The following is an 18,350-nucleotide window of genomic DNA, read 5'->3' as shown; positions in this document are numbered from 1 at the left end:
GCGGAACCCTTTTTGCACATGAATTCTGCACAGATGCCTCTCTATCTGCTAATCAGGGTCCTTACACAGCGTTTGAAGACCCCCACCCACATAGTCTGGTCATCCCGCCCTAGCAGAGACGTGTCTGCTGCAGGCATTGCCAATTATGCCCGCTAGAAGGCACCCAGCCGACCCATGGCAACGCCCAGTTTCAAACCGAGGAGTTCAGAATCTCGACGCTGGTGTGCTAGCGGAATATCCCGCTGCGTGACCTGTTGAGCAAAATATTATTATTATTATTATTATATTAGGATTTTAACGTCATATTTTACACTTTGGTTACATTCACGACAGGACAGGTAATTACTGGTTACACAAGATTTATCAATTCAAGTTCAATATCAAACAGTCATGGACAATATTGTATTTTCAATTCACCTCACTTGCACGGACCATGGGAGGAAACCGGAGCTCCTGGAGCAAACCCACGCAGACACCGGGAGAACATGCAAACTCTATACTGTTGAAGTTAAAAGTTTACGTATACTTAGAATTATGCTTACACCCAAAAATGAGCTTGTTGAACATTGCATTTCAAAAGCATGGGCATATGTGAAGAGGCGGCAAGGTGGCTAAGTGGGTAGCGCTGTCACCTCACAGCAAGAAAGTCCTGGGTTTGATCCCCAGGTGGGGTGGTCTGGGTCCTTTCTGTGTGGAGTTTGCATGGTCTGCGTGGGTTTCCTCCGGGAGCTCCAGTTTCCTCCCACAGTCCAAAAACTGAATATTAGATACAAAATTGTCCATGACTGTGTTTAATGTTAAACTTGTGAACTGATAACTCTTGTGTAACGAGTAGCTACCCGTCCTGTCATGAATGTAACCAAAGTGTAAAACATGATGTTAAAATCCTAATAAATGAATGAATAAATATATGTGAAGGAGGATGGAGGTCCCTACTGAGTCTGGTTTCTCTGAAGGTTTCTTCCTGTAATTTAGGGGAGTTTTTCCTTGCCACTGTCGTCCTTGGCTTGCTCAACAGGGATTTTTGGTCTCGGTCCTGGATTCTGTAAAGTTGCTTTGAGACAAATCAATTTGATTATATGCAGTCCCCCATTCCACTTCATACTGTTAAGAAAGCTTAACACAAGATTTCACCTTTTGCCTGGTAGAATATGTGTCCACTTAATTCAAAAAGCACTTGTAAGGTAATGTACTGATGTTAAACCAGATGGCCTGGCTTGTAATCAGCATTTTAATTCATAACAAAGATGCTTAACAGAGTCGAGGCTTTGTGCAAACCACTGAAGTTCCTCCACATCAAACATCACATTTATTAAACCTTGCTTTGTGCACAGAGCACAGTTCCCGTACAACAGGAAAGGGTCTTTCCTAAACTGTTGCTTCAAATTTTAAAGCAATACTTTATACTTCATTTATAAATACTTGATTTATTTATGTAATTGATTTTATATACCTGTTAACAATGCTAGCACCAGTTCTGTTGACAACAAAGCAACCCCAAAACACTACCACGGCAGTGCTTGACTGTAATTACACTTAGTGTTGTTAGGCTTAAATGCTAAATCTTTTCACTGAGCAAACCTTTGGTCATTGTGGCCAAAAAACTAAAACCTATAGTCTCTAATAACTGTTTTTCACAGCTATGACCTCCATCAGTGTTTGCTCTGCTCTGTGCTTTTTAAGTATACTGGCAGAACTGAATGTTGTTTGTAGATCATTGGGTTCTCTTTTACTCCTCTGCTGTCTGTCAGATCTTTTCCGGCTCTGTATAAGCGGGACCACAACACAGGTCGCATGTCTATCCGAACTCGTGTCTGGTCCCCACCCTCCATCTTTGATGTAGTTGAGATCCTAAACCGTCTTTAATTAATCCTGGCTCTGTCAGTACTGCTTAATCACATTTAATCAAAGAGTCAGTGACAGTTGTGACCCTTAAAGACAGACTCTGAGCCTTTGAGACTTTAAGCTCAGGTGAAGGTTAAATCCTTGTACATGCTACTCAGTGTACATGTAGTCTTTTCAGGTATTAGTAATATCATCCTTTATTTAGGTTGCACTGGGCAATATTTATTTCTTCTTGCAAATAAGTTGGATATTCTTGTAGGACACAAACAGAATGGTTAAAACAAATGTACCAAGTATCTTAAAACCTGAAAAACAGCTAAAAACATAATGTAATAATTCCATTCAGGGCAAAAACCATGACTTATACATGACTATAACAGTAGTGTTGTATTTGGTCAGACAGAATGACAAATAATGATGATGGACAATAATAATCAACGGCGGATGGGAACGTCTTTGTCATATATACACTGATCAGCTATAACATTAAAACCACCTTCTTGATTCTACACTTACTGGCCATTTTATCAGCTCCACTTACCATATAGAAGCACTTTGTAGTTCTACAATTACTGACTGTAGTCCATCTGTTTCTCTACATCTGTTTTTAGCCTGCTTTCACCCTGTTCTTCAATGTTCAGGACTCTCCCAGGACCCCCACAGAGCAGGTATTATTTAAGTGGTGGATGATTCTCAGCACTGCAGTGACACTGACATATTGGTGGTGTGTAGTGTGTGTAGTGTGTGTTGTGCTGGTATGAGTGGATAAGACACAGCAGCACTGATGGAGTTTTTAAACACCTCACTGTCACTGCTGGACTGAGAATAGTCCACCAACCAAAAATATCCAGCTAACAGCACCTCGTGGGCAGCGTCCTGTGACCACTGATGAAGGTCTAGAAGATGACCAACTCATCAACTTGTTTCTGATTTACCTACAAGCTGCACCAACTTGCTAGGAGTGTCTAATAGAGTGGACAGTGAGTGGACACGGTATTTAAAAACTCCAGCAGCGCTGCTGTGTCTGATCCATTCATACCAGCACAACGCACACTAACACACCACCACCAAGTCAGTGTCACTGCAGTGCTGAGAATGATCCACCACCTAAATAATACCTGTTCTGTGGTGGTCCTGACCATTGAAGAACAGGGTGAAAGCAGGTTAAAACAGTATGTAGCAAAACAGATGGACTACAGTCAGTAATTGTAGAACTACAAAGTGCTTCTATATGGTAAGTGGAGCTGATAAAGTGGACAGGGAGTGTAGAAACAAGGAGGTAGTTTTTATGTCATGACATCAGTGTAAATGCATTTTTAAGTTTTTATTAACTTTAATGCCAGATTTTTTTATTATTATTTTTTTAATGTATTGTATATAAAAAGTGACATCAATGCAGCAGTTTCCAGTTTTTAGGTTTTCACTTCTAGATATCTGATAATTGTCTTTTAAAAGAGTGAGTTGACCTGAGATCAGTGGCTCTTAGCACACTTTATAAATAATCAAGAGTTTGATTGTCTCCCAAGTACTGGGTTTCAAAATATTGACAGTAGGATCTCAGAAAGGCTAAAAGGCTAAATAGACTGAACCTAACAAACATCTTTGTTTTCACACTTGTCAAATATCTTCAGAGAAACTTAACCCCGCAAGTTTGAAGACTTTGGACAGTGTTTTGTTTTTCTCTCAGTTCTGTGTGAGTCTGGTAGCTGAGCTTGTCTCGGTCTGAGGGGAAATGAGGGGATGAAGCTGGCCAGGCAGCTTTGAGTACGGGAACCATCCTGTGAGGTGGAGTTTGTGTTGGCCGAACTTTAAACGGCTCAGTGCTACCCCAGCTGTGTCCCATACATGCTAAACTTCCAGCCTGATTGAATAAGAAATGTTTTTGCTCGACTGCCCAGTGGGCCTATAAAAGGCATTGTTAACTGACTGACTTCTATTGTTCAGATGTGCTTTGAGTTTATTAAGTACAAGAGGTGATACTATAAACCTAAACCATGGACCAATGATACTTAGAAGAAGACTAGCATGGGATTCTGAGCTTATCGAGTTTAAATCTAGCAGACACGATTGGCAAGTGCCTGTTGCAGACAAAGTGGGGACTAAGAGGTGGGGTTATCAATGCTGTGTAAGGACCTCCCTTTTTTAAACTCAATTATTTTTCATTTATTGTTATAATTATTGTCATTATTTGAAACCTTCTGTTGTGGGGAGTAAATTGGTTTGTGTTGTTTTACATTTGTATTACAGTTCTGCTTAATGTTAAAATTATAAATAAAATATTCAAAATCAGTCTTTGATTGACAGATAAGGTTCAATGGGGGGTGATAAAGTGCACAGAGCAACAAATGGGCTACAGTTAGTAATTGTATATCTATAACTGTATGGTAGGTGTAGCTTACGCCAAGTTCACACTACACGACTTTCCAAGTCATTAGATCACTGTACAGTTCACACTTCTAAACAACTGGATCATATTTACACACCTCTCCCGGGTTTTCCCTCACACCATATCTTGCGTTCTCATTGGCTGTAGTTTGACATTGCACTCGCTGCCACTTGCAACCTGCTCACAACATCTTTCACACTACAGGATTTTGAGTCGGTGACTGCTTCAGATATTTAACATGCTAGATATTTTTCCCAAGCTGCTTGTATCGAGTTGTTGAACAGTTCACACATAGCAAACAAGAGCCGAGTTTCAATCACAGAGGGAACGCCGAGTTGCTTCTGAGCTGCCACCTCTAGTGGCGACCAGTTGGTAAGCGAAAATCAGGGCAAAAAACTTGTAGTTTGAACTAGTCATTACTTAGCACTTGTGGGACTGTACCACATAAGCCCAAGTAACCTGAACTGCTCTGTAATTGTAAATGCCATTTGGAAATTCTGTGAAATAAAGTATTTTTACAGTGCTGCTCTTATCACAAAACTTTTGGGAACCACTGCTATAGATTATTATTGTCTAGCAGCAATAAGCTCAACATAACATATATCTCCACTGTGTTTAAACCTTTTCATTAAAAGTTTGATTTATTTTCAATATGGACTACAAAATGGACTTTTTAACTGGCTTCCAAGTTCGCTCTGACCTCATTTATCCAAAGCCAAGGCTTAAGTGGAGCCGTCTTTGGCGCAGACTGTATCTGTCTGTCTTTTGGCTAACATTGCATGCTCTAAGGCCTTTCTTCTTTTAAAAAGAGGGTTCCTGTGTCCTCTAACAGCATCTCTTCAAGATATATAACTGTTGGCTGTGTAGAGCAGTCAGCATGGAGATGAATGATTCACACATGGTATTAATGACCTCTATGAAACAGAGGTAAAACAGGAGTGTGAACCAAGAGATCATTCAGCACTCAACATTTTTCTACCGGTTTGCAAATGTGAAGGATGTACATGTACTTATGTGCAGAAGTGGGTAGGCACCATTAACAGTAACTCTGTAAATTTTGTAGTCTGTGAATCATGGAGCAAAGTTCAAAGTGTTATTTAGAAACAGTGTTATTTACAAAGTGTTATTTTTATCTTTGCGTTTAACCTCTTATGAAGACGAAATCAGAGTTTTAGGCCATTAAACATCAGTTTTTATACAGGCAAAATGGATGCCTTGTCCTACAAGGATGATAACTTGCACATGTTTACTGCAGCTTTGTGCATTCTAGGTATATATCAGGACAAAGCAGCTGATTTCTGAGATATACAGTAGACCCTTGAGTTACGAGCGGTTTACCATACAAACATATCGGGTTACAAACGATCTTTTTCAACTTAACATACAAACAAATTTCGGACTACGAACCAAAATTCGCAAAACACGTGACGTGTTCACTCCAACCGTCTCTCTCTCTCTCTCTCTCTCTCTCTCTCTCTCTCTCTCTCTCTCTCTCTCTATCTCTCTATCTATCTATCTATCTATCTATCTATCTATCTATCTATATATCTATATATATATATATATATATATATACAGTGTATCACAAAAGTGAGTACACCCCTCACATTTCTGCAGATATTTAAGTATATCTTTTCATGGGACAACACTGACAAAATGACACTTTGACACAATGAAAAGTAGTCTGTGTGCAGCTTATATAACAGTGTAAATTTATTCTTCCCTCAAAATAACTCAATATACAGCCATTAATGTCTAAACCACCGGCAACAAAAGTGAGTACACCCCTTAGTGAAAGTTCCTGAAGTGTCAATATTTTGTGTGGCCACCATTATTTCCCAGAACTGCCTTAACTCTCCTGGGCATGGAGTTTACCACAGCTTCACAGGTTGCCACTGGAATGCTTTTCCACTCCTCCATGACGACATCACGGAGCTGGCGGATATTCGAGACTTTGCGCTCCTCCACCTTCCGCTTGAGGATGCCCCAAAGATGTTCTATTTGGTTTAGGTCTGGAGACATGTTTGGCCAGTCCATCACCTTTACCCTCAGCCTCTTCAATAAAGCAGTGGTCGTCTTAGAGGTGTGTTTGGGGTCATTATCATGCTGGAACACTGACCTGCGACCCAGTTTCCGGAGGGAGGGGATCATGCTCTGCTTCAGTATTTCACAGTACATATTGGAGTTAATGTGTCCCTCAATGAAATGTAACTCCCCAACACCTGCTGCACTCATGCAGCCCCAGACCATGGCATTCCCACCACCATGCTTGACTGTAGGTATGACACACTTATCTTTGTACTCCTCACCTGATTGCCGCCACACATGCTTGAGACCATCTGAACCAAACAAATTAATCTTGGTCTCATCAGACCATAGGACATGGTTCCAGTAATCCATGTCCTTTGTTGACATGTCTTCAGCAAACTGTTTGCGGGCTTTCTTGTGTAGAGACTTCAGAAGAGGCTTCCTTCTGGGGTGACAGCCATGCAGACCAATTTGATGTAGTGTGCGGCGTATGGTCTGAGCACTGACAGGCTGACCCCCCACCTTTTCAATCTCTGCAGCAATGCTGACAGCACTCCTGCGCCTATCTTTCAAAGACAGCAGTTGGATGTGACGCTGAGCACGTGCACTCGGCTTCTTTGGACGACCGACGCGAGGTCTGTTCTGAGTGGACCCTGCTCTTTTAAAACACTGGATGATCTTGGCCACTGTGCTGCAGCTCAGTTTCAGGGTGTTGGCAATCTTCTTGTAGCCTTGGCCATCTTCATGTAGCGCAACAGTTCGTCTTTTAAGATCCTCAGAGAGTTCTTTGCCATGAGGTGCCATGTTGGAACTTTCAGTGACCAGTATGAGAGAGTGTGAGAGCTGTACTACTAAATTGAACACACCTGCTCCCTATGCACACCTGAGACCTAGTAACACTAACAAATCACATGACATTTTGGAGGGAAAATGACAAGCAGTGCTCAATTTGGACATTTAGGGGTGTAGTCTCTTAGGGGTGTACTCACTTTTGTTGCCGGTGGTTTAGACATTAATGGCTGTATATTGAGTTATTTTGAGGGAAGAATAAATTTACACTGTTATATAAGCTGCACACAGACTACTTTTCATTGTGTCAAAGTGTCATTTTGTCAGTGTTGTCCCATGAAAAGATATACTTAAATATCTGCAGAAATGTGAGGGGTGTACTCACTTTTGTGATACACTGTATATATACAGTATATATATACAGTATATATATATATACAGTGAACGAACATTCGGACAGCGGACTGTGTTTTTCAGTGTTTTCTTTATATTTTATGAAATTCAATATTAAAATGTCCCCAGAGAAGGTGCAGAGAAAGCGCTGTTTTTTGTATCAGACAGAGGGGACAGTGAGTAAGAGAGAAGAAGGAAGTTATACTTTCATGAAATTACACCTACAAAATACAACGCTATTGAAATAAAGAAGGAAATAATACAGAAATATGAGAGTTATTGTTGTTTCTGGTAGATACAATGTATTATGGTGTATGGTACAGCACACGTACTGTACTGAAATGTGATGTGTGTTTTTATGTACAGTACAGTACTACTGTGTGTTGTTGTTTATTATTGTTTATTACAGAAATGTCTATTTTATAATTTAAGATTTAAGGGCAAATATACTTGTATTTATAACAAAAAAGACCATTTAAGACATTAGAAAGGTTAGGTTGGGGGGGGGGGGGGGTTGGAAGGTCTGGCACAGATTAATTCTATTTACATAATTTGTTATGGGAAAAATAGGTTTAACTAACGAACATTTTGACTTAAGAACAGACCTTCTGAACCAATTAAATTCGTAAGTCAAGGGTCCACTGTAATATAATGTGGGTATATTGTTATACTTTAAGATGTAGACTTTTGTCATAACTTTGCTTTGTAATGAGTAACATGCTACAGAAGTGTTTTCCCCATGAGATACTGAATGGTTGGTACTTAGTTATTTTTGGCAACTGGCACTTTGAATGTGTATGTCAAACAGATGGGTCAAGACGGGTCACTTCCTTTTTTATTATTATACTTTTCAGTTCTCGTTTTAAGTCTTTTGTGTCTATTGCAAAAAATCCAACCCCAAACTTACCTAGTCATTTCAAGTCAAGTCAAATTTATTTATATAGCGCTTTTTACAATGGACATTGTCTCAAAGCAACTTTATAGAATTCAGGACCAACAGACCAAAAACCCTTATTGAGCAAGCCGAGGGCAACAGTGGCAAGGAAAAACTCCCTTAAAATTACAGGAAGAAACTTTAAGAGGAACCAGACTCAGCAGGGACCTTCATCCTTCTTGGGTGGCCTGGACGATACTTTAAATAAATAGGATTTACACAAATCATACACAAACAAAATTGAATTGAACTGAAAGTTATAACTAGCAAATAAAATATAAATAAATAATTGGAGTTCTTCGTTGTTCAGTCCAGTCTGTGATAAAGTCCATTCTAAGTTCTGGACATTTTTGGTGCAAACACGCCAGGTTTCCATCCCATCTAGCAGGAGCAGCATTGTTGGCACTGCAGTCTCGACTTGCAGTTTTTAACCTCGAGAGGGTAAACAGGTTTCAGTCAGAACCACCTCGGGGTAAAACAACAGACGGTGTAGTTACAATGTGAAATCGTCAAGAGTAAAATGTCAGTTTTACAGAGAGTAGGTGTAGACTCCGGGCACCCCTAATTATTACAGCATAACTAAAAGGGAGAGCGAGTAGGTAACAAGGTCATGAACCTCCAAGCTCTGCACCTTTGTCTATCTATATTTCTTTTTTTTGAAAAGACTAATCAAAGCCTGGGTAAATAAGTATGTTTTCAATCTAGACTTGAACATAGAGACTGTGTCCAAGTGCCGGACAGAGGCAGGGAGATTATTCCACAGTAGACCAGGCTGTCCAAGTCTTATTTAAATTTAAACATCTGCTGTGTAGCAAATTCACACTTTATTCCTGCCGCACTTAAGGACAGACCAGCTAACTCCTGCACAGAGGGCAGATAATGCAGGGCAGATTATGCTGAGTGTTATGTTTGATGTGGAAATTGGAGAAGGGGATAATCCAAACTGTCTTGTTAAAAATCGTGTGTGTAGAGTAGCAGATTATGTCTGAGCCAGCCATGATCTCATGCATACTTGGCTCACAGAGTGCCTGAAGATCATCAGACTGTTTATAAACAGCTGCTATTACCAAGGGTAGCCTGGTCTACTGTGGAAATGTACTGATAGATAGATAAATAACAATTCAATACAATACCATATAGGTCATTTTAATACATTTACATTTTCAGCATTTAGCAGACGCTTTTATCCAAAGAGACTTACAGTACTGTGACAGTAAATTGTCTAAGCAATCGAAGGTTAAGGGCCTTGCTCAAGGGCCCAACAGTGGCCCACCTGGCAGTGGTGGGGCTTGAACCAGCAACCTTTTAATTACTAGTCCTGTACCTTAACCACTAGGTTACAACTGATCTACGTATGTTTGATTATGTATGTATGTATGATTTGTTATCCATGTGTATATTATTGTATAATTTGTTATACGTCTATTTGTTGTCGCTGTCCATAATGCAGTTGGACTAATTGATCCAGTAATTGTTAACTAATAGCTAGATGTTGATGACACGAACAGATTATTACACTTCATAAAGTGACAGATAACAACATCTGGATGGCTGTGCAGTTAAGCACATACCCGGACTCACATACACACTAACCTACACACCATCTGTCAGTGACGTAAATAAGATAAATGTGGTAGAAAAAGAGGTAAACAGTAATTGTGAAGCAGGACACCACTACTACTACTATATAAAAGTATATAAGTATGGAGGTCTGTTACATTTTTTACTACTGCAGAGTGCGGGGTTAGTTTTTACTTATTAAGAAGGCGAGTCTTCAATAAACAACTAAAAACAAGCTGTTCAAATTGAAATGGCCTCCATTTGGATGGATGTGAAGTCCTTGTGTCCTAATTGTTGGGTCAAGTTGATCCAGACTCAATGGGTAGAGAATTTGGTTTGTGGACTTTTGGTAAGTTTACATAATCTAAATACAGATGGGTCAGCTTTCTCCAGTGCCCTCTGTTTCATATTGTGGCGCCGGCGAGTAGGAAGGATAGCGTCAGGGCCGCAAGTGAGCTGCCTTTGGCAGTTCATTCAGTGGTTTAGGGACAGACACCCATTCATACACACATACATTCATACAACAGACAAACATTAAGGCTACTTACCCAACCCTCACCGCAGCCACCCCACTCCCAACAACGGGATACACGGCTACGGTGAGCTTAGACACCACTGCCGCAAGGCTTTCTGGGTAAAGCCTGTGCCGGCCCCCCAGTGGCGACGCTACACTGCCCCCTCCCTAATGGTCAACCGTCCCAGTGACCTACTCACCAGCGTCCACTGGGTGGCTCCATGTCCGGACCGCACCCCATTACACTGCCGAGCCGCCGTTCTACCCACTGCTGCACCTGGCCTACTGGAACACCGCACTGACCCGATCAGTGGGCAGGGCACAAGAAGACGAACACCGTCCTCTCAGCCGCCAGTAACACATGCCCCCGCAGCAACACCTGGGCTAGCGCAATCGGACAGATCGGGCATATTGGCTCACCAAACCATCAGAGCCACCCAAACACCACGATCCCACTTCTGACACCAATGTGGCGCCGGCGAGTAGGAAGGATAGCGTCAGGGCCGCAAGTGAGCTGCCTTTGGCAGTTCATTCAGTGGTTTAGGGACAGACACCCATTCATACACACATACATTCATACAACAGACAAACATTAAGGCTACTTACCCAACCCTCACCGCAGCCACCCCACTCCCAACAACGGGATACACGGCTACGGTGAGCTTAGACACCACTGCCGCAAGGCTTTCTGGGTAAAGCCTGTGCCGGCCCCCCAGTGGCGACGCTACACTATCAATCTTTTTATTAGTAAAAATGAATAAATAATGGTTGTGTACACAGGGGCAGTTGTAGCCTAACGGTTAAGGTACTGGACTAGTAATCCATCTAGTTCAAGCCCATCTAGTTCAACCACTGTCAGGTTGCCACTGTTGGGCCCTTGAGCAAGGCCCTTAACCCTCAATTGCTTAGACAATATATACTGTCTCAGTTCTGTAAGTCGCTTTGGATAAAAGCGTCTGCTAAATGCCGAAAATGTACATGTACACAGTCATAGAGCCATACCACATTTTTAATATGATGAAATATGATATTTTTTGGGATATATTCTGTTAATTGACAACAGTTTTTTTTACACTGAAACAAAGGAGCACCATTATTGTGCCCATGCGACATTACTTCATGTTTACTAAATAAAATCCACGTGGTCACACTTACCAGCAGATCTAACAATCTTCCAGATGTTTAGCCTTAAATCCATGTTCTGCTTAAATGATCAAAGTATGTAGTATTTTGATTCATCCGTGTCTTTGCTCCACAGGTTTGTGACACGTTTTATTGAACTGGATGGTCTGACGTGTTTGCTCCACTTCCTGAAGAGCATGGACTTCGAGACATCCGGGAGCCGCATCCACACCTCCGTCATCGGTTGCATTAAAGCACTGATGAACAACTCTCAGGGCCGGGCGCATGTGCTGGCTCATCCTCAGAGCATCAACACCATCTCACAGAGTCTGCGGCAGGACAACATGAAAACCAAGGTGGCCGTACTGGAGATCCTGGGTGCTCTCTGCCTGGTACCCGACGGTCATAAGAAAGTGCTGCAGGCCATGGCGCACTACCAGAAATATGCTGCAGAGAGGACGCGCTTTCAGGTAATGTCATGTTTAGTTACGTTTGGATTAGAGCAAATGATCTTTACACAGGGGTTAAGTAACATGATTTTTCTTTAAATATTCTATCAAAAACACAGTTGTAATTAAATAAATTTTAGAGTAGCATGAAATAAAGTACAATAACTTTAAGATTTAATAATTAGTTTTTTTATTAATGATTATTGCAAAAACTTAGGTAATTGTAGATCAGCTATACACCGATCAGCCATAACATTAAAACCAACCTTCTTGCTTCTTCACTCACTGTCCATTTTATCAGCTCCACTTACCATATAGAAGCACTTTGTAGTTCTACAATTACTGAGTGTAGTCCATATGTTTCTCTGCATTAATTGTTAGCCCCCTTTCATGCTGTTCAATGGTCAGGACCCCCCACAGGACCACCACAGAGCAGGTATTATTTAGGTGGTGGATCATTTTCAACACTGTAGTGACACTGACATGGTGGTGGTGTGTTAGTGTGTGTTGTGCTGGTATGAGTTTATCAGACGCAGCAGTGCTGCTGGACTTTAAATACAGTGTCCACTCACTGTCCACTCCTACCTAGTTGGTCCACTTTGTAGAAGATCATAGAGCTCGTGGAGTGGAGTGAACACAGAGAAGGTCAGCGATATAGCTCGTGTAAAGCTTCCAGACATGCAAATGCTGTGGCGGGATCCCCGATGAATGTAACGTGGGCGTCGTGCTATTCCCATAGCAACAAAGAGTGTGTAAACCTCAGTAGGCAGGCGAGTCTTTGAATTTAAGCACAGCAGCTCCAATTTCGAGTAATAAGGCATATTACCGTATATGTGAAAGTATACATCATTCGTCACCCTTAGTGACAGATCAATGTGTGTTTGAACCATTGTGGGTAGTGGGATTTTTTGTTAACTGTATTATGGTTTCAGGACAATATTCATGTAAAATATTAAGCTGCGGCATGTAAATATTGGAGATGTTCAGACTAAAAGACCTATTTGGTCAAAATATGATATTGCTAGGTATAATACACAGCTCAAAAAAATTAAGGGAACACTTAAATCACACATCGGATCTCGATGAACGAAAGATTCAAGTTGAGAATCTTTACTGATTTGTCTAATTAGTTAAAAGCAAAATGACATAACAACAGTCAATGGAAACCAAAATCATCAACCCATGGAGGGCTGGAACAGATACCGGTCCTGCTGTTGGGTTGATGCCCAGCTCTACGGCCCTGTCCTGCTTTTCTTGTGTAACTGCCTGTGTCCTGGTATCTCCTCCATACTCTTGAGACTGTTCTGGGAGACACAGCCTGGACTACCTGTGCAACCTGAAAGGGCTGCAAGTACCAACTTATGCTACCAGTAGTGACAAGAAGAGAGTATTTGTCTGTGGCCACTACCTGCAAAACCATTCTATTTTTGAGGGTTGTTGCCTCCCCGGTGCACTCGCTGTCACGTTCATTTGCACCAAAGCAGGTAAACTTGATTCACAATCGCTTATTTTTCCTAAGTGGGCAGATTGATATCCCTGAAGTTTTGTGATATTTTTCACCAATTCTGTCAACACATGTAGTAGTTAAGTTCAGCCAAATACTAGCAATCAACACCACAATATGTAATATTTTAGGCATTTCAGTGAAAGCAGAAGTTTATTTTGTCTACCGTCTCAAAAATGGCTCCTAATCATTTGTAATCAAAATGTGTTGATTAGTGTTTAGGATTGTTGATTAGCCCAATCTGTCTAGGTGTCGGCAGACTCACAGCCTGCTGCCACATTTAGGAAAGCATTGTTTGAAGTACACGTGCACAAACATACGGGCTAGGAGTGCTAGGTTTTGTTTGCCACTCTTGTTTGCTAGCTTGCTCAAAATTGGCAACAACACGATTTGTGAAGTATAAAGTACACAAGCTTTACCCATAAATAGATTTTCACACTTGACTAGATTTTGGGACTACAATTAAATTACAATTACATTCTACATGTGACTAAATTAAATTTAAATGTTTATGCGTCTGTGCTTTGTCAGTGATGGATAAACTGAATCTTGTGTTTTTCAGACTCTTCTACATGAGTTGGACAGAAGCACAGGGCGCTACCGGGACGAGGTCAACCTGAAAACTGCCATCATGTCTTTTATCAATGCTGTGCTAAATGCAGGACCTGGAGAGGTCAGTACAACATGAAAATTAAGTCTAAATGTTCTCACTATATCCACAGATCTTTTTAACAAAGCCACACTAGACATTTGGAAACATTCTGAAAGACTTGTTATTTACTACATTTTTAGGATTATTTGAGTGTCACTCTATTTTAATGCAGTGGTAAACAACAGGTTCATTATTGTAATTTTGTTGAAATAATTTTATTACTGACTAAAAGACGAAAGAGGGAGGTGGAGGTGGCAGAGATGAAGATGCTTCGATTTTTTGTTAGAAGTGATGAGAATGGACAAGATTATGAACCACTTTATTAGGGGACCAAATGAGAGTTATATCAGGAGAAGGATGCTGAGCATCGAGTTACCAGGCAGGACGAGGAGAGGAATTGTTTAATTGTTTCAAGCTTTTTATGTGACACAATTTGCTTCTGTACACAGGACAGCCTTGAGTTTAGACTCCATCTGAGGTATGAATTCCTGATGTTGGGGATTCAGCCGGTCATTGACAAACTAAGAGGTCACGAAAATGCAACACTCGACAGGTGAGACAATTACTCAAATTATTAAACATTTAATTGATAAAGATCTACTTTTTTAAGTTTAGTACTTTACTATTTTTTCTGAATAATCTTTCAGACATTTGGATTTTTTTGAGATGGTGCGAAATGAGGATGACTGTGAATTGGCTAAACGCTTTGACATGGTAAGTCCTGTGAAAACCTGTTACCAAAACCTAAATTGTAGCCATGTATTGTTATTGATAATGAATGATTATTATTTAACTATTTTTAACATTATTATTATTATCATTATTTAACAATTTTTAATATTATTATTATTTATTTTAATATTATTATTATTATTTAACTATTTTAAATATTATTATTATTATTATTTTTATTATTATTATTTAACTATTTTTAATATTATTATTATTTAACTGTTTTTAATATTATTATTATTTAACTGTTTTTAATATTATTCTTATTTAATTGTTTTTAATATTATTATTATTATTATTGTTGAATATTAGTAGTAGTAGTAGTAGTAGTAGTTAACCATTATTATTAGTATTTAACTATTATTATTAAATTATAGTCATGTATTATTATTATTATTATTATCATTATTAAACTATTTTTAATATTATTATTAGTATTATTATTGAATATTAGTAGTAGTAGTAGTAGTATTTAACTATTATTATTAGTATTTAACTTATTATTATCATCATTAATTATTAGAATTTCTTTGAATTCTATAAAACAATTTAATTGTAGCTTGGATTTCTGACATGACTTGTGGATTTTCTTATAGACACATGTGGATACGAAGAGTGCCAGCCAGATGTTTGATCTAATTAAGAAGAAGTTAAGCCACACAGATGCCTATCCTTACCTCTTGTCTATTCTCCAGCATTCTCTGCAGATGCCATGTAAGTCCCTTAATACATTTAACAAGACAAAGTAACATAATTATCTTAAACTCTCAGCTACAGAGTTCTGCAGCATGGTAATAGTTTAAAAATGGAGAATAATATGAATGCTTTTCTGCAGCTTGATTTTTTTTTTTTATTAAAATGCTCTTTTACATCACTCTCTGATTTTGTGTTTGCAGTATCTTAGCAAAAGTAGATGCATTTGTAAAATATTTATATTATCTCCTTCTGTGGCTAGTTAGTGATGTGTACTAGTTTAAATTAAACAGGTAGCATACACTTTTCTGGTTTTGTTGTTTTCTCTGCTGTTGGGCTTGTGTTGTATGGAAAATGTTTTGTGTTGCAGATAAACGTAGCGCTGGGGCTGTACAGCAGTGGCAGCTTCTGGACCGAATCCTTCAGCAGATTGTGCTGCAGGATGACAAAGGAGAAGACCCAGACGTTTCACCCTTAGACAATTTTAACGTCAAGAACATCATTCGAATGTAAGTGCTTCTTCACTGGAACTGTGCAACCCTTAACTCTTATTTTCATGTTCATTGATCTGTAGTTTATTTGCAACCATAGCCTTGAAAAAGCAGGAAGAGACAGTAGGGAGTAAGGAGCTCGACTTCAGACCTAGCGCAGATCAAAGCTCAGCTGCCTACTGCTGCTGCCGGGTGATTACAGAATGTTTCAGGCTTGACGGAGAGGAACAGTAATGAGAGGAATAGCATCACTCCAACTCATACCCTTTTGAAAATACAAAGTTTTCTACAGACACTTAAAGTAGTAGGGAGTTTTTTATCTGAGCTTGAATTTATGTAGCTGAATTGAGGGTGAACCAGGTTATCACCACCAGTTGTAGGTGGTACAATGTTTGATCAAAGTATGAACAAAATTTCTTACTTTTACCCTAGCAAATCAGATTTACAGTGTTTACCTGATTGCTTTATGCTTCCTCTCTACTGCTGATTGTGTGCAGTACCCGACTGCATCTTTTCACCTGCATGATGCGAGTTCATATGCAGATCAGCTTTGTGTACAGAGAGCCACACCCTGATCAATGCATTATTCCTCAACTATGTGCAGGCGCCATAAATCAGCCAGCAGAGGTTGTAATTGCATCAGTAATGAGGTCCCTATCCGGCTCCCACCCTGTATAAACAACAAGCCAGTCGTTGCTCATGTAGCCACCCAGCCGACGAGTTCAAAATGTCAGCTCTGGTGTGCTAACGTGTGTTTTAGCGCTGCGCCACCTGAGCCGCTATGTTTTATTATTTTGTTATAGACTCATTTATGCTATAGATTGAAGTTTCTGCTATACTAAATTACAAATGGTTTGCAGCCAACCGGTTGACTGGTTTAGATTATTTGTATTATGTTTGTGCTTTTTATTGGTGCCAAGTTAAGTTGCTTGCTGACAGCCACCTTATACAGGTCAGCTAGCAAGATAGACTGCTAGTTAAGATATCCTTTATTTGTCATATATACATATACAGATGTACAGTACCATGAAATTCTTTCTTCGCATTTCCCAGCGTGTTTGGAAGCTGGGGTTAGAGCACAGAGTCAGCCACCGTATGACCCAACAGTGGCTGCATAGCAGAGTCTGGATTTGAACCGCCAGTCTTCCAGTTAATGCCCAAAGCTCTACCCACTAGGCTACCACTGTCCCTAATGTTAAGAATGACATTCAATCCATTAAGGATTATTAAGGAATAGTCATTATTAAAGAATAGACCTTGATATAATGTATCTAAAAAAATCATTTAGGTTAGATTGGTTACTAACCAACAAGAGGATCTGGGCTCACATGTACAGCCTCCAGTTGGGCCTCCAATGCTGCTGTGCCACTTCATCCCAGAAAGTATTAAGGGCACAGTTTTGACAGTTCTGTGTCTTTGCTTCTATGGGGAGTTGGCCAGCTTGTGTGCTGTTAAGATGTCTGTTAAATTAGAACTAGAATTATACTAGAATTATATTGGAACAAGTTCATTACAGTTTCTTAAAATGTATGTAGAGAAAATGAACCCCTGTTGGCTAACTGGTAGTTTATTGCTGCATTAGGATATTCCTGAAGAAGATAGACATGATAATCATGCCTGTAATTGCATTTACCTTATTCTCCCTAAATAAAACCAGTACAGTAGATGCTGTAGACTAAACATTAGTCACTAAGCTTATGAATGTATTATTATTTGTCATTAAAGTCTACAATATAAATAATTCTTAGATGTCAAGATTGGTCTCCCAAGTAAAGGCAAGTATGTACCACGATCAGCCATAACATTAAAACTACCTTCTTGTTTCTACACTCACTGTTCATTTTATCAGCTCCACTTACCATATAGAAGCACTTTGTAGTTCTGCAATTACTGACTGTAGTCCATCTGTTTCTCTGCATGCTTTGTTAGCCCCCTTTCATGCTGTTGTTTAATGGTCAGGACCTCTACAGAGCAGGTATTATTTAGGTGGTGGATCATTCTCAGTACTGCAGTGACAATGACATGATGGTGGTGTGTTAGTGTGTGTTGTGCTGGTGTGAGTGGATCAGACACATTAATGCTGATGGAGTTTTAAAACACCTCAGTGTCACTGCTGAACTGAGAATAGTCCACCAACCAAAAGTATCCAGCCAACAGCGCCCCATGGGCAGCGTCCTGTGACCACTGATGAAGGTCTAGAAGATGACCAACTCAAACAGCAGCAATAGATGAGTGATCGTTTCTCACTTTACATCTGC

At 39.8% G+C, this 18,350-nt stretch overlaps 1 protein-coding gene across 3 annotated transcripts in view; it reads left to right on the top strand.

Moving 5' to 3' along the window:
• daam2 (dishevelled associated activator of morphogenesis 2) overlaps positions 1 to 18,350 on the top strand; it is a 176,575-nt gene that overhangs the window by 114,137 nt on the left and 44,088 nt on the right. For all 3 annotated transcript variants that reach the window (XM_063007178.1, XM_063007176.1, XM_063007177.1), the window contains exons 6-11: positions 11,708 to 12,041; positions 14,087 to 14,197; positions 14,626 to 14,729; positions 14,824 to 14,890; positions 15,505 to 15,622; positions 15,972 to 16,110. In XM_063007178.1, coding sequence (XP_062863248.1) covers positions 11,708 to 12,041; positions 14,087 to 14,197; positions 14,626 to 14,729; positions 14,824 to 14,890; positions 15,505 to 15,622; positions 15,972 to 16,110 — 873 coding nt within the window. The remainder of the gene's footprint in view (positions 1 to 11,707; positions 12,042 to 14,086; positions 14,198 to 14,625; positions 14,730 to 14,823; positions 14,891 to 15,504; positions 15,623 to 15,971; positions 16,111 to 18,350) is intronic.

Source organism: Trichomycterus rosablanca, chromosome 13 (assembly GCF_030014385.1).
Source record: "Trichomycterus rosablanca isolate fTriRos1 chromosome 13, fTriRos1.hap1, whole genome shotgun sequence".
NCBI lineage: Eukaryota > Metazoa > Chordata > Actinopteri > Siluriformes > Trichomycteridae > Trichomycterus > Trichomycterus rosablanca.
Note: the sequence above shows the minus strand (reverse complement) of the source record. Positions and strands in the feature narration are given on the sequence as shown.